The sequence below is a fragment of the Neopsephotus bourkii genome, unplaced genomic scaffold, assembly GCF_033783945.1.
Source record: "Neopsephotus bourkii isolate Nb327-2 ecotype Australia unplaced genomic scaffold, CSIRO-AGI_Nbou_v1 NB_1250, whole genome shotgun sequence".
Lineage (NCBI taxonomy): Eukaryota > Metazoa > Chordata > Aves > Psittaciformes > Psittacidae > Neopsephotus > Neopsephotus bourkii.
The window spans coordinates 654,871-673,280 of record NW_026901735.1 but is presented as its reverse complement, the minus strand read 5'-3'; the positions used below and the strand labels follow the sequence as shown (position 1 = coordinate 673,280).

The 18,410-nt window shown below is 42.8% G+C and overlaps 2 protein-coding genes across 10 annotated transcripts in view; one reads left to right on the top strand and one right to left on the bottom strand.

Annotated features, from left to right (window-relative positions):
* MACROD2 (mono-ADP ribosylhydrolase 2) overlaps positions 1 to 18,410 on the top strand; it is a 741,850-nt gene that overhangs the window by 98,327 nt on the left and 625,113 nt on the right. The gene's annotated exons all lie outside the window — the stretch shown is intronic.
* Positions 3,868 to 16,710, bottom strand: FLRT3 (fibronectin leucine rich transmembrane protein 3). The gene is made up of 3 exons (XM_061364761.1): positions 16,520 to 16,710; positions 8,331 to 9,076; positions 3,868 to 7,233 (listed from the first exon to the last, which is right to left on the bottom strand). The coding sequence occupies exon 3, from the start codon at positions 7,186 to 7,188 to the stop codon at positions 5,239 to 5,241; it is 1,950 nt and encodes a 649-aa protein (XP_061220745.1). The 5' UTR covers positions 7,189 to 7,233; positions 8,331 to 9,076; positions 16,520 to 16,710; the 3' UTR covers positions 3,868 to 5,238.

The following is an 18,410-nucleotide window of genomic DNA, read 5'->3' as shown; positions in this document are numbered from 1 at the left end:
AAGTTCAGTTATGCAAAACATGTGCATGATGGCACCCTTTGTAAATGATGCTCCTGCAGTTAATGATTAAAGAACATCGTGCAGTCCCTTGATTTTGACCAATTAAACCTTCCTTGGCTGTGTCTATAAATAAGGTATTCCTGAAGCTCAGTAAGAGGACAGGAGCATGCGCCAGCTCTTGGCCAGGATCTGCTCCCTGGTTTTGATTACTTAAGAGGGCTGTTCAGGACAGGGCATCAGCCTATATGAATACTATCACCCAGATTGAACAAGTCAGATTATTTAATTAGCCCTATTAAGATGCTTCTATTTTTATAAGTTATTTATGAGTTTTTTGCTAAGCTTAGAAGGTCCAGCTTCAGATTTCGAAAAGTGTTTTCAGGTCACGTTGTTAATCTTGAGGGGGTTTATACAGTGACTCCACGATGTTTTCATCCTGTGAAAACCCAAAAGGGCTTTGAACAGCAGCTGAAGTTGGGTCATACACTTCTGAGCTCTTGGCCTCACGTTTCAGGTATAGGATATTGACAGTGACCATGCATGATGGACATGTGCTCAGCTTCCAGAATGTGTGTTGTGCACCTTAGCCTTAGACCATCAATGATCCAGAGGATGGTTATTTCTTCTAATACCCATTTTGTTGAAGTCTTTTGGTTTCCCCCTAGGGCAGGAATGTTCCTAAGCCATCATTCAGAGATGAGTATAAAATGAGTATCTCTACTATATGATGCTCTGTGGTCATTTTAGTGAGAGCCACGTTTTTGGTGTGGTTTTTATGTAGAGTTTTTTAGAGGAGCAGGAAATGATTTGATTGAAATAGTATTAAAATTAAATCAAACACACATGCTTATGAAAAGAAAAAACTTCTAAAGCAACTATGTCCTGAATCTGATACCTGAGTCATGGCTGTATCTTCAGAGTGTTTGAAAGGGCTCTCGTTTCATCACCAGGGGGAACTCCCACTCTGTCACCCACAAAATTAAATTCATTTGCAAAGAAAAGGAAGAAATCACAAAATTTCCCTGTCTGATTTCACTCAATGGGCTTTTCCTTTCTAGCTAAACCACTCTGGGCTAGTTTGGAACAAGAAACTCCAGTTATGGAGTAACATTATGCTTTTTAAGAAAAACTTCACTGGTGGCTTGAAGCTTTTGGTTTTGTTCTGGTATAGGTGAAGAAACAGTTAAAGATCAGTACCAAGGTGATGCTGAAAACAAGGTATGGATTTGGAAGCAAGGTTAAGGTGTTTTGAAAGCAGAGGGTATCTGTGCAAATTATGGTTCCATCCAAAACCATCCCAAAGAAATGTGGTTTGGATAAATCCAGGCAGATGGCATCTGCCAGCTCACGTCTGAAGATCTTATCCAACTTTAGCTGGAGGTGAATATGCAAAATTGCATCCTCTTACAGAGCAGAGAAGTCTTTATACATGTGTTAGTGCATTATGTCATCAGTAAATTATTTTAATAGCAAATAAGGCTTTATTACTTTTGCTCTTGCTTTATTGCATTTGCTGCTCTACATTCAATATGTACAGCATTGGCACAATATAGCTCGCATGCTAGCTAGTGCATTAGCAGAAATGGTAACTGTGTTCCAAGACCATAATACTTTGAATTTGGTACTGTTAAAGCCAGGAGGAAAAAATAAAAATTCCCATCAGTTCTTGTCTTTCAGGCTGTTGTACAAAGCTGGTAAAATAATGGCTTATAAATGAAGCAGATTTAGTTCTGGAAGGTACCGAGATGAGACAGAGTTAATATGGTTTCCAAAGTACCAGGGTGTTTTTGGAGGCAGCTTCCAGATTCAAACAGAACTGTGAGCAATTCAGGAGAGCAGTATAAATTTAAGAATAAAGAGGGATGATGATGAAGAGTGTAAAAGATACTTGGCAAAGTATTTTAATATAGAGGATGCTGATTAAATTAACTCTGCACATAAATTTATGCAACAGTGAAATAAAAGTCACTCCTTGCTCACAATTAAATATTGAACAGTACATTGAAAATTATTTGAGATAAATTTAATATGGATTAATGTTATTTTGGTAAATGTGTGCAGTAAACTGCTCAATGTAGTAATCCGATTTGCTTGTGTCTCTAACTGTCTAATAGAAGGGATTTATGCATGGTGCTAGAGTGTTGCGTGCTGGAACTGCAGCACTATGATAAGTAGAAGAGTCTTGAGGAGATGGGCATGACACGGAGCAGAACAGGAATTTGTATATATATCCAGGGAAAAATACTACAGTTTAGTTTGAAATCAATCTTCCACTTGCCAAATTAATCTTAATACTGTGCACGTTGCATACAGGTTGCTGTAGAACCTAAGGAAGATACTGTATGCATGGATGGGCCATCTTTCCCACTGACAGCACATGTGGTAGGAGGACGCCAGCTCTCCCTGCAGACCTGGCCTGGTTCTTTGCAGAGGACAGAATCACTTGTCCAGGTTTTCACTCTGGTGGAGGTAAAGCAGGAACAGCTGGGCCAACTTGTTGAAGCTGTCCTGGATTTGTATACTACTGCCTCACAGTACATATATTGCACATGAAAAGTACTTGTGCTTAAGGTTCACATGCAATTATCTCCTCCTCAAATGGCAATTTTCCTATACCCCATTTGTATGGCATCACTGAGATGTGTAGTACATGCCAAGTACCATTACCAGGCTACCTCTGGCAGAGGTGCTTCAGGAGAGACATGGGAGAGTACCCATTGAGTGTTACCTTACTCTTTTCACAACACAAATTTAGAGTCAACTAGGAGAGAGGTTTTCATGTAAATTGCTTGAAAATGCAGGAAAACCCATTTAATTTTGAGAGCTGATGGCAAGGAACTAGTCATCTATTGCCAGTGACCCAGCTGTTAAATTTATCTCTGCTATAGGGGTCCCTATGTGCTAGCTTAGATGAAAAACAGGTCTGTCTTCTCCATCCATGTTTTGTTTTCTTTTCCACTTACTACTTGGGAAGCCTTTCGCACAGGAACATTATCAGGCTCCGTGTGCTTACTTTTGGCTTTCTCCCCCTTGCCTAGATTTGTACCTGATGGGAAAATAAGGCAAATTAGCCTCATTTAGTGCGTAGCACTGAGCTGAGCTCACTGCTGTACAGAATAACATGCCTCTTTGTTACTTTTGGGATCGTGGATCCACTCAGTGCTCCGTGTGAAGAAGACATGATTTGTGTAAGGTCAGCAGGGAAGCACGGTGCCACTCCTCTGTTGCTCAGGAACCACAGCAGGCATTCTTGAAGGTGAGGCTGAGGAACCAGTAACCATGGCACAGGGAGTTTGGAGAGGAACTTCCCTGGGCACATCTGGAAAATGACGATGAAAAGAGCTGTGTTACTGGAAGTTTTGGGTCTGTGCAGTAGGATGGGTCCCTGGCAGGAGCATCATTTGCAGGCTGCTGAAACCATCACTCTGTTTGTCACTGTTTTTTCTTGACATCTTCCGTCCTTTACCACTTTTAAGGATACAAGCAGGCCAGGCACTGCTAAAATTGTCAAAACTGAATGGTGTTTGGTAAACATTCCTTCTCATTTGAGATATTGTCCAAAATACTTTCTATTTGCTGTTTCAGTCAGGAAAAACTCATATCTCAGAGGGTGGGTAACTCTGTGCCTTCCCTCCCTGTTTTTGTTCACACATTTAAAACTTGTGAAAACCTGTTTCCCAAGTAATCAATACTAAAGAAATCCTGCCAGTGTAATACTGTCAAGCTGAACAAAGCAAAAGGCGAAGCCCATGACCTGAAAAGCAGTAGCTTCTGAGCTGGTTTCCTTCCAGTGCGCTGCAGAGATGCAGCATTCTTTCAACCTGGTTTTCCAACTTTATTCATCAATAAGACCAGTATTTTTCATGGTGAAGTTACATATGAAAAAATGGGTATTTTATTTTTTTGTCCTTTTTTAAAAGTTTTTAAAAGCTTGATACATGTAGCGTTGGATCAAGGCACACACAAGACTGGCCAAAGGGCATACAAAGCACTTTGGTTTTTAGTTGAAGAAACAAATGATTACGGCAACAGAGAGTGGCTTGGGGTTTAAACATGAAAAGCTCATCGTTCAGTAGGAAGGCAGAAAGAAACATGTTACCCTTACAGATTTATCCAGGAATCTCTGGAAAACTGTGACAGTAATGGGCAGTATTCCTGACTGTAATGGCAGTACACTGAACACATACCTGTATACTGTTAGCTCATTGTATTCCCCAATTGTCTGCTTACCTTTGTGACTCAAGTTTTCGAGACCTTGTTACATTACCTGTCCTTTTTATCCCCCTCTTTCCTTACAAAACTGCACTTTCAGCCCTTTGTCTGTTCAAAGCAGTTTCCAAGTGTTGTCTCTGTCCTCCTGCCCTTGCCTCTCAAATGCCTGTGACCATCTATCACTGTTATCTCTGTAATAAACAGCCCACTGGTTTTGATAACCAGAAACCTATCTGTAAGCCCTGTCTACGCCCATGGTTTGTAGAACCTAGTACATATTTCTGAATTCCTTGTTAGGAATTTGATTGGGCTTTTTTCCAGGGATCAATTCTTTTTTTTTGACACATGTCAAAAGCTTCAGTCTCATGGATGTCATCGATTTGCTTATTTTCTTTTAAATTGGATGTCACCATTGTTGAATGGATATATCCAGACAGCTGATATTGCCCATTACTACACGCATTTTTGTTTATTGAATATTGTTGTGGTTTACAGATTGAATAGACCCAACATTGAAAGTTCTGTGAGTTTTTGCAGCCACTTCTTGATGTTCCTGATTCGCCAGGTTCAACATTGTTTTATTGATACCAAAGTGAAAAATGGCCTGTGCTTACACTTACAAGGATCTCAGATGAATGTTCTGACTGCTCAACACGGCAAGAAAATTCACTTTCACAGTCAACAAGTCATCTTACTCAGTAGAACACAAAAGTTAAATGGTCTGTAACTTCAATATTAGCAAGGAAAATACAGTACAAATTACTAAAAAATACTAAAATATAGAATTGTGGTCAGGTATCCCCACTACATTAATCGCAGCAGTAGCCTGAAATTTGAAACTTTTAATAAAAAGTTCTTAAATATAAATTATATGGCAAATGTACAGTACATTGCTTTGTCAGTCTTTTAATCCAGTGTTTTGCAGTAGAACAGCAACTGTAAATGTCAGTCTTTTCTCGTTTTCTTTAAAAAACAAAACCAAAAAAAACCCAACCAAACCCAAACCAGTTTTCATGTCCTTCAGTATCATGAGTGTGAATGGTCTGAATCTGGAATACCACTGTCTCTGTAGCTCCTGTTACTACTGCTTTCACTGTGGCTGTTCTTGTACAGATTCATGCCGTTAGGTGGGAAAATGGTGTGTATTACAAACTCCTCCTTGGACACTTGGTCATTGGTTATTGGTATCATCTGGAAAGAAGTCTCCCTGATTTCTAGGATGGAGTTGTCCTTCTTGGTTCCCGCTTCAGCGTAGTCATCCTTTCTCCGGCGTCCCTTGCTGTAGGCGCAGTTCCGGGAGAAGAGGGACCCGTTTCTGTGGACGTACCAGCAGACCAGGGCCAGCAGCGCGATGGCCACCAGCGCCACCGCCCCGCCGATGATGGCGGCCAAGGGCAAGCTGGAGTTTTTGTAAGGTTCTTTCTCCTGCTCCCGGTTGAGGGTCGTGGTGGGGTTGTACATCTTCAGAGGGGCTGTCTCGGTCTCGATGCATTCAGGCGTTTCATCGGAGAGATAGATGTTGCTGGTTTCCATGGGAACCATGCACACGCGGTACGGCGATTCCGGTTCGAGAGCCGTGAGCAAATAGTCATTTCTGTCGCCTGTAACGATTGTTTCAGTTATAGATCCAAAGGCAGGGCTGTGACCCATCTTGAGCCAGCTCAGTCTTAAAGCAGTCATTGGTAGTGCAACTTTCCAGGAGATGTGGATAGTCTCCGTGCTTACAGACTTCACGAATATTGTAATGATTTTGCGCACTGGGCTTGCTGTGGTTCTGTAGTTTTTGTTTAAGTTGGGAGTCTTGATGTCTGGTTGTTTGGTCACAGAAACCGGCCAGTGGCCCTGGGCCGGGTATAGGGTGTTTGGTACCGCGGTAGTGATTTGGATGGTGCTCATCATGCCATCGTCCTTACAATCAAATAGTTCCACGCTGAGGTCTTTGATAGCCATTCCACGGACTTTCTCTGGTGCCTGACACATCAGTCCACGCACATTAACTTTTAAAGGCAATGACTGTAACCAGTCGCGTACCCATTTCATTTTGCACCCACAGTTCCAAGGGTTGTTGCGAAGGAAAAGTTGAGTTATGTTGTCCAGATCATCAAAGACCCCCTGAGGTAAATTGCTGAGATTGTTGTTGGACATATCTAGTCGATACAACTGCCTTAAGTAAGAGAAAGCATTGGGTGGCACACGGTTGATGTGGTTTTCTTGAAGGTAAAGCTTTCTTAGGTTTGTTCCTGGCAAATTCACCGGGGCGGCTGTGAGCGAGTTGCGGACCAGCGACAGTTCTGTAAGATTGACTAGATTCATGAAGACTTTGTCTCCTAATCCATGATTATTTAGAAGATTCCCGTCTAAAACGAGGCGTTTTAGATTTGTAAGGTCTTGAAGGGACGGCTCTGAAATCGTGGAAATACGATTATCATCCAAGCGTAGCTCTTCTATGGTTTTAGGCAAGCCCCAGGGAATGGTGCTAAGGTGATTTCGAGAGAGAAAAAGAAGTCTGAGATAGATGTTGTCCCGGAAGGCTCCATCCTCAATGCTAACAGCGGAAACAGAATTATCATCCAAATGCAGTTCTTCCAGATAAGGAATTTGTGAAAGTGAATCATAAGTAATGGTCCTTATATTGTTCTCCTGCAAATGCAGTTCCTTAACGTACTTAGGGAGGTTAGTGGGGAATTCATCTAGGCTGTTGTGGTATAAATATATTCTTTCCACCCTAAGCAAGTTCTTCAGTTCTGAAGGAATCCCAGCATTATTTATTTGATTGTTCTGAAGGAAGAGGGTAGTAGCATCCTCTGGGATTCCTGTAGGAATAGACGTCAAATCGCGATCATTACAATATATGAAACCCATATCACAGCGACATACTGAAGGGCATGGTTTGGCACTAACAGAACTCGGTGCCATGTCAAGTAACAGCCCTATTTTAGTCCAAACTAGGAAGATGCTCCAGGTTACACTAATCATGGTCAGGAATGATGAGATTTGTATACAGTTCTGATCTTCAACAATCTAAAAAAACCAAACAAACAAAATTATCCAGATCATCAGCGAAGAAACTGCAGTGAAAATTCAACTTCAACATTACAGAAGACATCTGAAACACACATATTAAACCAGAATTCAAGCTCTTAGACACATTTTACTTTCCTTACATCAATAATTGTACTACTTCTTGTACTAATTCAATTAAGCTAATAGGTTATTCTGCATAGCAGTTGAAAGGAACATAATCAGGTATGTCTGATGTGTGAATTGTTTTGCTTAAGCATAAAGGCTCTTTCTAAGAATCCCTTCACACTTCATGTGCAGACAATCTTGTTCACAAATACCAGGCAAGTACAGAGCTGAAGCCATACCAGAGTTCAAGTACATCATTCTATATCTGAAAGTTAAGCAGCAGTTCCTCAGCCAGCTAACTAGCCCAGGCACCCCTCACCAAACCCACAAGTTTAGTGGTAGCTGTTCTGGAGGTCCAGAAAAGTCCTAACAGCAAAGCACAACAAGCAAAAGACTAAGGGCCAGCTAAAGACTTTTTTCCAAGGTTTTCCAAAGTGCTCAATATCATGTTGAGCATCTCTTGGATACTGCAGCCTACTTCAGGTGTTTTTTGAGCTGGAATGTTTAGCAAGGTGAATGTTACAACTGGTAGGTAGCCAACAACATGACGTAGCTGGTAGAGCTATGGCTTTCTAGTTGACTGGACAGAATACTTCATTACATGCTTAATTTCATGTTTAAATATTAGTCATTCTCAGAAGTCTTTTACTAAGCAATACACTAATAAGAGACTATTTGGAAGGTTTAACCACATTTTCCCATCTTATTAGTTGAAACTGTGCATGGTAGGATAATATAAATTAACTCTTGAGACTGAAATTGTACTTCGCATCGGTAGTGTGTTTGTACATTGAGCTCAGGTCATTAGCATTTTTATAGCTTTTAAGACAACATAATTCAATTACCATTGTAATTAGGGTTGTGAGAACTTCTGCAAGATGACCTATGCATTAAGCGGTGTCATGACCTTTTCTCTTGTGGGTTCATATATTAATTGAACTTTATTCTCTGAGGCACAAAAAGGGAAAATAAATTAATATTGATCCTACCGTATTTAAAGGTATGAGTAAAGTTTGTGCTTGAGGATATCCAGTAAAGGAATGTCTTTCTCACGAGTCACTCTTACGGTTTACTCCATGGAGCTGTGTTTTTCCTCAGTGGTGTTTACTCAGATGGCCCTCCTCGGCGCTGTGTGATTCCTGGCTCCTGGCACGACACTCAATGAGCATTCCAACCAAGATTTATCATGGTACATAAGCACACCAGGCTGGGGCGTAGAAAAGCTTCAGCTTCCCTCTATTTCTGTCCTCATGTAAAGTCTGTGAATGAAGAGCCTCTTTTGTTTGGTTTAATGCCTTTAGCAGGAATTACTTTCTTTGTAACACTTACAAACTCTTCTGTGCAGCGTAGTAGTCAGAGGTGGTAACTTCAGCGCCGCATGATGGAAACTATTCATTATGCTGAGGCTTGAAGGATGGCAGCCTCTTCAGGAGGTCAGGAATGGAGCTGCTTTTTCCTGTCCAGAATTATCCAAGTATAAATGTGGCACAGTAGCTACATCCTGATACATCCACGCCTCTCAGAGAACCATTTTCCGACTCTCACTTTTTAACACTTCTTCCCAATTTGTAATGCAGGAAAGAATTCCTCCTGCGCTGCGAGAACGCAAGTGACTGTACTGTAGAACTGTCAGGCAATTCAGATGGTTTTCTTCATTTAAAAAAAAACCCCACAAAAATACGATGTCCTTCAAAGAAAACTCCTCTTGTAAAGCTTTCCTTGAACTCTGAATTTCCTGCAAAAGGAGAAACAAAAGAAACTGGAATTAATCACAACCGGTGGACACTAATATGAGTTGTGTTGCACCCCCTATGTAAATCATGCTGTGCTTATCGCATCCGTGACTTGCATACATCTTGTTTGCCCAAAATAGTTGTATTTCAGCAAAATACAGAGCTCTTTAAGAAAACATTGCTGCTGTTTAGTCTCATGTTACTGCGGTTTTGCTGGAGCTACATCTTCCTTTCCTTCAGCACAAAATAAAGTCATCCTGAATTGACAGGCAGTAACAAAGTATTTGTAAGTGATGTTTCCCACCTGATTACAAATACTAGTCCTAACTCCTTGGAGGAGGCCAAAATGTTTGCTTGCTTTGTGTTCTTGGTACATTGAGATAAATGATGATCCTCTCCTTGGTTTTAAATGTAAAGGGAGCCAATTACCATTCAGCAGTTACTGCATGAAAGGGGAAATGTTTTTATGAGATCCTGTATTAATATTTGACATCTACAGCATGCTGAACTGGGGACTAGCCAGGCATCTGTGTCAAGTCTTTGACAACAAAGATACATATGTGGGTTTTGTCCCTTAATGGGCTTGATCTGTTGTATTTGTCACTTTGCACAGTGGAATTGGTGCTTGGATTATAGCATTTTATCCAGTTTTCCTCATTTCAGGAAAAAACACTGTTTTCAGTCTTGGCTCTTCCTATTTCTTGAAGAACTCTAATTATTTGGTTATTTTTTGAATGGTATTATTAACTTGGGCTACTTCATATCACTGCTGGAGCAAGTACCCAGTTGAGGTATCGAGTTCCTGTCCCCTCAAAGCATGTAGGCAGTATGTCTGAAATAGAAGTGGTGAAATCTGAAATGAGAGGAACCCTTAATGTTTACTTACTTCTCCCTTTCATGGCTGCATGTTGTCCAGAGAACTAAGCACAAGCCTCGGAACTGAAATGCTGGGAAGAAACACCATGCTGAGTAATGCTTACTTAGCTGCCTTCCTACCAGCTTAACTAGAGTAGCTTCTGGTCCTTTAGAAAATACTAGGTAGGCCTAAACAAAAACAATCTCTGTTTTAAACCTCTTGCCTTGCGATTTGAAACAATCCATCAAAAAATAATTTGTAATATTCCTATAGCAACAAGGAATATGAAATGATACAAAATTATTGACATAGATAACAATTATGCTTTTTTTTTCCCTTAGGAAAATACTGACCTTAAAAAAGCCCTTGACAACCAACCAAACCCCCCTCCCAAAACTCCATTTTAGTAGAAGGTGAGACACTTTGGTGAGGGAATGGTAAACAGCCTTTTCTCTCCTGATGCTGCTTTCATGCTCATCTGAGCTTTGTTTCTGCACCTTGTTTTCAGCAGTATAATGAAAATAGAAACTCAAAATGAGACACCCCCCCACGGTGGCATAAATAAATATATTATCATATGCTTTATTTAAGGCCAAAACTCAACCTGAGTGGCCACATTTTAGAATATAAGGGAATACATGTTTTTTTGGTAACTTATGTAATGTGGGTAAATTATGCAATCGTTATAAAATGGAACAAAAAAAGCTCCACAGTCTTCCAGTGTCCAGTTTTCTTGTGCTGTATTACGGATGTGTTTGGGGATAGAAATCCAGGCTCTATTCCTGAAACTCTGAGATAAAGAGGTGCTTAAGAGCTGTAGAAAAAAAAAGGAATCTCTTAGGAGCTAATGAGAAGTTGTGACAGAGGTTATTTTCTGGATATATACTGTGACATAGGAATATACATTTCTTAAACAGGCCTTTGAAGGTTACAATAACTTTTAATTACTTAAGGAACCCCCCCCACATTTCCTTAGAGCTGTAAAAAAACAGTTAGTATTGAGCAAACCAGAGGTTCTAGTGTGCATATATAAGATACACATACACACATGAGAAAGTCAGTTCATTTATTTTACTTTCCTAGCATATAAACTGTTTCCTCTTTGCTCCAGTTGATAGTCATCCCTTCATTTATTGCTGCTATTACAGCAGCAGTAACGTGTAGGATTAAAATGAAAGCACTAAAGCTCATTAAATTCTTGGAATTTTTTTGGCCCTTCTCTCCAAATTGAAACATGAAAACAAGAGTGAGAAAAATAAAAGCAGGTCTCTTTGGAGAAGAGACACTGTTTCAAAAATGTGGATTAAGACCCTACCCCCCACTCCTTTTTCTGAACTTAGAATACTTTTCTTCAGGTCTTGATTGTTGGATATCTCGCACTTCCCTTTTATATCTCAAGCCATAGCTGAAAACAATGTTTTTGCATATCAAAGGCTCCAGTGATCTGTCTACAGAGAAGAAGGGAATCCTGCTGCCATGCTCCAACTTTCCCCTTCTTGAGCTCTCTCTAAATATTCTCTGACATCAAGTCATTATAGCTGATCCGGCAGGATGAAAAGTGACCCCCACTGGTACAGACACTGTGGCCAGGTTTCTGCAACATCAGACTGGGAGGCTTCATGGCCACATGGGTTTGAAAGAAGCCATTACTTTTGAACGAAGCCGATTTTCACAAAGTATGTGCTGAAATTCATTTTTAAAATGCAAAGAATGACTTTTCTTTGGTAACAAAAGTAACGTCGGAACAACCCAACAGCAGCTTTTCTGCTTATCTTTATTCCGAGCTGAGTGTTTTCATGAACTTCACTGAACTGCATGCTTCAATTACTTTTTCTGGGACACTGTAAAGCAAGTGAATCACTACAGAGAGTGGTAATGCTTGAGCCCTCGCGTGTGTACTTATCGCTGGAGCACAGCTAAGCAGGGGACATCTTATTTTAAAATGGTAAAAGTAATTTGCACTATACAAGAAAAATGTATCAAAGAATATTTACTCTAAGGGATGAGTCCAGCTGTACTCCCTGTCCCTGTAGGCAGCAAGGAGAAGGAAAGAAATAGTTTGGGTATATTTGAAAAGGTGGGGGTTTAACCCTCAAAAATGGTGCCAAAGAGCTCTTTTCTTCCCAAGCTGTGATAAAATGTGAATAAAATCAAGACCTCCTGACTCGAGGTCACACAATGCTTATTTGAATTTCTAATCTACCTCTGTGTTTGCCGGCAGGAACTCTGGTAGTTCAGGGGCTTCTTTCTAACCATCAAAGTAACAGGGGGAAGGGAAACAACTCTGGATTTTCATATTATAAATGACAAGAGTATCATTTGAAGTTAATATATGTACATGATAAGCCTAATTCTGCTTCATCAGTGTAGTTACATTCCAGAATTCTCTATTTGCTTAGATTCTGAAATGGATCTGAAGCACCAAATGCACTCCTTTTTAAAAATACTTGTCAAATCTACTTCATATACATCCATTTCAGCTTCCAAAGGTCATGGTGCCTCTTAAATAGCTTCACCAAGTTGGTTTGTTTTATTGAAAGCAAACAAAAAGAAGTTCCACAGTGCTAATCTACCCTTAAAACAATGCCCATACTTTGTTTTCTTTAAGGGTATTACTCAGGGTTAGTTGATAGTGACAGCAAAATGCTTTCTAAGCACCCTGTCTAGGAGCTGCAATTTCCACGATCATCATATTTCAGGAAGGTGCCCCAGTCTTTTGTTTGGTGCTGGGGAGCAGAAGGTCCTCTAGCTGTCTTTCCAAGGGGTAAAGAATGTAAAGTGGATTCTTAAAGTGAGAGTGAGCCCTTCAGTCAGGTTTTATCTCTGTGTTTTGGTGAAATTTGGGCTTTTTGTTTTTGCTCTTTTGTTGCAGCTTTTACTTGTAGAAAATTTGCCCCCCCCTCCCCCGCAGTTGAATATAAAATAACAGCTTTTGCCTTATTAATTCCAACTCAAGTACCTAAAAAAATGCAAATTTTTATGTGATCTTCCTTCAAATGCAAGTGAATCTGACTTAGAACGGGATTCAGAGTAAAAGCCTGACTCCACGCCTAAGATCAGCCAAACCAGTATTTGCTGCAGAGGATGGAAATGAACTACGAGTTGTTCCCTTCTGAAGTTTACTTCTAAAAACCTCTCCTCGTTTTGAAGAAGCGAGGTTGAAAAGATCCAGACTATTACGTGATTCCTACTCACTCTCTTGTTTTGACTACTCTGCTCCTGCAGAGGTTGCACGTTGAAAGAGCACTTTGAGGGGGAGTGTTTTGCAATGGCTTTTTGGTTTGTGTTTTAGTGCTCTTTGAGTTTAGCCAATTATGGCTTCTAGGTTTTCTTTTGAGAGCTGCTGCTGAGGTAACTCACCCCTGCTTGAAAGAATAGAGAACAAACACTGCCATTGTTTCAAGTTAAAGATCTATCCCCCCCCCCACCTCTCGACAAGTTTTTGGTGGAATTATACATGATAGGGAATTCGTGGCACAAAATAATGAGGCATGTAAAAATATTACTTAAACACTTGATAAAGTCCCAGTAGTTTTCTTTCCTTACATTTTAAAAGAGTCGCTTGTGCATCTCCAGAGCACTACATTTGCTCCTTCAAAAACTAAGCTTTAAAGAAGTCAAGCTGTAAGACTGCTCGAGTCCTTCCAGCTCACAAAAGGAAGAGTTTGTGATGATATATTTACTGAACACTGCTCCAGATGCCTGCCCTGAGTGATAGCTGGTGACTTATTAAAAAGAAATGTAAGCAATCCCATATTAATTCTTCTGTGCATCCCTGTGCTTTGAAGTGATTAAGGAAAACACTTCAGAAATAACTAGCCATTAGCCTCCATGCTTCCTGCGAGAAGCAGACAAAGATGGCCATCTACCAACCGGGGCCACTTCAAATAATTGCAGTGCAAAGTTTGCAAACTCCAGCAATTGCTTTGATTAGTCACCACCGCCTTCCACAAGCTCCTTCAACTTCGAGCTACCGGTGACAAAGGGAAAACGAATAAAAAAAGAAGGAAAAATAACCCTCAAACCAACCCAGAAACGCTGTTTTATTTTGTTCTTGTAAAAGGCATCCACTTCATTTCTGCGGATTAAAGCCTGCTCTGAGTTTACTACAGAGTTCTTTTGCCCACTGGGGGGTGGTACATGCTACAAAAACTGCTTTAAAGAGCCACAAGTCAGATGGGTTTTGCTGCTGTCCAGTTTTCTCGGCTTTAATTACAACAGAGTCTCCTGTTCAGAAAAACAGAGGCAGCCTCCAAAGGAGGGAATTAAAATCAGTTAAAAAAGAACTCTTTTTAGGGAGCTTACAGACTCTTATTTCCCAGTTGGTTGTATTAACTCCAGCATTTATCTGGTCCTTCTGCAGTTACAAGAAAACTGTATGAATATACAGGGAAAAGAGAATTAGCATTTTAAATCTGTGCTAAGGGTTGTCACTGTTTCTGGTATATAGGAGCGCAGAAGGCAGGAAGAAAATAAATACAGCTTTTAGAAGTGATTAAATGTGGATGGAAAAATAGAGAAGCTTGATAGCAGCATGAATAGGAGGATTAGAATAACCTCAGTATATGTAAAGATAATTGGCTTTCTCTAGACCCAGCTATACCTTTTGTTTATGAAATACTTGAAAACTGATCTTAAACCAGGGCTGTACTGGATGGGTTTGAAATAAATGCAAGGAAACTTGAGGGTGGTTTTTAGGGGGGTGGCAGGGGGGAGAGGGAAGGGCACTGAAACCTCTTCTGTATGACCTAACGTGTGGCATCTATTGACAAAGAAAACACACACTGATCTTTCTGTTTTATAGCAAATCATTCTTGTCTTTGCACACTTGAATTGACAAATGCATTTTTCACTCTAATTCAAAGAAATGTTCATTAAGACACCGTATCCCCAGGCAGTAGATGGTGAGCATAATTGATGCTTCTGTCTTTTTGGGCAGTATATTTTAGTCAAGGAAATTGGGGTCAGGATAATGATTTTATTTTTTTAAAGTCTGAACATTTTCAGCCTTTTCTTTCCACACTTTTTCTCTGCACAGAGGGTTTACTTAGAAAAAAGAAGGTTGAGGGTTTGCATTTCCAAGTGGCGATAAGAAAATGCATCCAGCTGACATGCTCTTTTGCAGGAATACGATTTAATAGTGAAGTAATCCTGCCTTTCCGTGGGGATCTGGTGCACAAAATACTCCGCTGCACTCTTTAACCGGCCAGAACTGACCCCTTGAAGAAGGGAAGAGACTTGCCTTCAGTCCAAATTAGTAACCCATGGCTAACAGCACTCCATGCATTAATTAATTACATGCACTCGTCGTGGTATTTGCAACACTCCTCACAACTTGGGCTGGCTGCTGCGCCAGGGCTGCACCCAAACCCCTCTGCGGTCAGGGAGAGGAGAATTTAGGCTATCTCAAACAGAAGGACTGAGCCAGAAGGGCAGCTGGCTGGGCAAAGAGCTCAGCTTTAATCCACCAAGGGAGAGGGGTGGATCTTGCAAACTAAAGAGGCACCCAAAACCTCCAAACCAACCCCAGAATCAGAGCTGTGCCTAGTGCCGTATGCTATGGCAGATGCCAGGCTGGGATCTGCAGGGATGCTCGGGCTTTGCCTCCACAACTAAGTTGCAGCTCCTATTGCTGTTGGAGGAAATGGGTGAAACAAAAGGCTCTGGCACATCTGGCAGCCGTGAAACGGGTTTTGGGGGGAGAAGAAGGCAGAGATGAGGTGTGCAAAGGAACAAGTGGATGAAATATTTATTTGCAAGCCGTTCCTGAACGCTGTTTGCCGTGCTTATAGAAGGGCAGACAATCACTTAATAAACTGAAAACACCACCAAAGTTGATTAAAACTAGGCGAGGGCCTTTCGGATGCCGGGGGGATTATCAGCCAGCTCTTCTTCCTCCAACAAGGGGGGCGGTTTGAAGGGAATTGGGGCCTGTTGCATTCCTCCTCAACGTACGTGCAACCATTTTGTTCCCCAGCTTCTCGCCCGCAGAATTTGCGCGTCCGCGGAGACACCGCGGGTTGGGGGAGGGAGCGGACATGCTACAGACGCTCCCGCCCTCCCTAAAAATGTATGTGCGGAGGGGGCAAACCAGGGCAGAAACGCGGGGTATGGGCAGCAAGAGCCCCCCGCCCCGCTCCATCAAGGGACTGGGGTCCCAGCGCAGGAGGGGCGCGGGGAGCCGGCCCGACGCTGCTGCTACGCGGGTCCCTGCGCTCCCGCGGAACCCGGTTTTATGCTCTTTCTCCCGGGGCTGGTGCGACACCGGTACCGCACTGGCAGTTTCGGGAGCGCCCCAAGTATGCGGCGGGTGATGGGGATGGCAAAGGCCGGCTGCAGCCGCCGCCGTGCCCGCGGGGGTGTCCGCCGCGTTCCGCGCCCTGCCGCGCAGACAGCGGGGCGCTCCCCGTCGCAGCGCCAATGCCCGCACCCTGGGAGTTCGGGAGATGGGGGGAAAGAAGAAGGAAAGGTGGGCTCCCAAACTTCCCGCCGCCTCCTCCTTCTTCTTCTCCTCTTGTTCTATCGCCGCACTCCCCTCATATCCCAGCCCGCGCGACTCCCGCGGAGAAAGCGCTTATCCCGCACTTACCTGCGGGGCGCAGAAAGAAGCGATCCCGGCTACAGCGCGGCGGGCACCGCAGTAATTCCACTCATGGCCGGGTCCCGGCGCGGGGAACGGAGCGGAGCGGAGCGGTGCGGAGCTGTACGCGGAGCGCGGGGCAGCCGCGGAGCTCGGCGCGCGCCCTCAAGTCGCGGCGGCAGCGGCGAAGCCGTGGGGGGCGTGGCCATACGTCACCGGGAGGGGGGCGTGGCCGGCGGGAGGGGCGGGGCGAGGAGCGGCGCGGCACGCGGCGGGCGCGGACGCTAGGGGGAGCAGCAGGCGGCGCCATAGCGCGGCAGCGCGGGGGAGGGGAGGCTGCGCTTCGGCCCTGTGGGGAGTGTGTGAGGGGTACACACGGCACACGCGTTTTTAGGGTGGTTTTTAGGGTTTTCACCTGTTTTTTGGTAGGAAGAATATCAGCGGTGCCGCTGATGGCTGTGCGGGGAGAGGTGGTGTCCCTTGGTCCCCTTGGTGCTCTAAGTTAAACCCCACAGTGACCTTTTTTGTGTGGTCAGTGCTGGGATGTTAACGCAGGTTGCTGACTTCCCCTTGGTGTTTGGCCTGCGGAGCGGGAATGGTTACCAGTCACACAAACGCTTCCAACCTAATTATAAGTAGGTGTTATTTTCATCACACTGTGAAATAAGTGGGCATGAGTGGTGTCACTCTCCTGGTGTAGTCCATTGACAGCAGTGGCCTGGCCATGGTGCCTCGCATGAGGCCCTGCAGGCAACAGCGGCAGCGCTGGCAGAGGTTTGAGGGTTTTCTCGAGGTATTAGTGCTTAATGCTGTCAGAAATCAGCGAGTGGATAAGAGCTGCCTGGTTTTCCTGCTCCACCCAGGGCAGCGCTCGCTCCGAGATAACACAGGTACCTTATCGTGCCCAGGGAGACCAAGGTTGAGGATGAGTGGGGCCCGGCTGCTCCGCAGTCTGCAGGGGGTTTTCATCAGAAAACAAACTTTCGTCACAGACCCCAGAGTTTATGGTTATCATAGGGCAAACTACAAATGTATTCCCTGGATGTTTTTTTCATTAAACATCTCTTTATTCCCTTTATTCATAGCTTACTGACTCACACAAGTAGCACTGGATTTGGTAGGTGCAGTTGGTGTTTCCAATGTCATTGTCTTATGTTTTCCATCAGAGTGGGGGGTTCTTTTAAGGCAGCCGCTGCCTTCATGAGTGTCCTGTTCTTTTGTTAGTGGTGCATAAGTGATCTTGTCCATCTCCTGCAGTGTTCTGACCATGCGTGTTCTCCAGCACAAGGAAGTGATGGCCAGGGGAAGGTAGGCACTCGAAAGCTGTCTCTGCTGATCCCAGCTCTCCTGCTTTTTGTGGTTGTTGTTTCTGCTGGTGTCAGAAGATGGCAAGGCCAAGCTCTGTTAAAGAGGGCTTGATTTCTTTAAGACCTATGGAAACTGCCGGGTAGTTGCACTTTCTGCATAAAGTTTTCATACTTAAATTCCCATTGTTTACCTCTTGGCAGAAACACATACAGAGAAACCAGAAAGTGTCAAACCTCATCTTTTCTTGAGAGGGATTTTAGCAGATTTTTTAAATGCTGCTTGATTTATTTGGTATTCAGATGTTTGAAATGTTATATATCTGCTGCATTTATTCAGGTAATTAAAGAAAAAAATCCAGATTGATTTTCCTTGACAATGAGGGAATTTTTCTCTCTATCACTTCAATTCTCATCTTTCCCTGAGGGGAGTGAAAACTAATAACAAATTGACTACAAGTTAAGGTACAATTGTCTGTTTTGATAGTCCTGGCAGGGTGAGCTGTGCCCTAAGCAGCTCAGTAGATACAACTGTATCATGTATACACCTTGATCTAACATATTATATTCATGCCTATATGGATGTATATGTACAC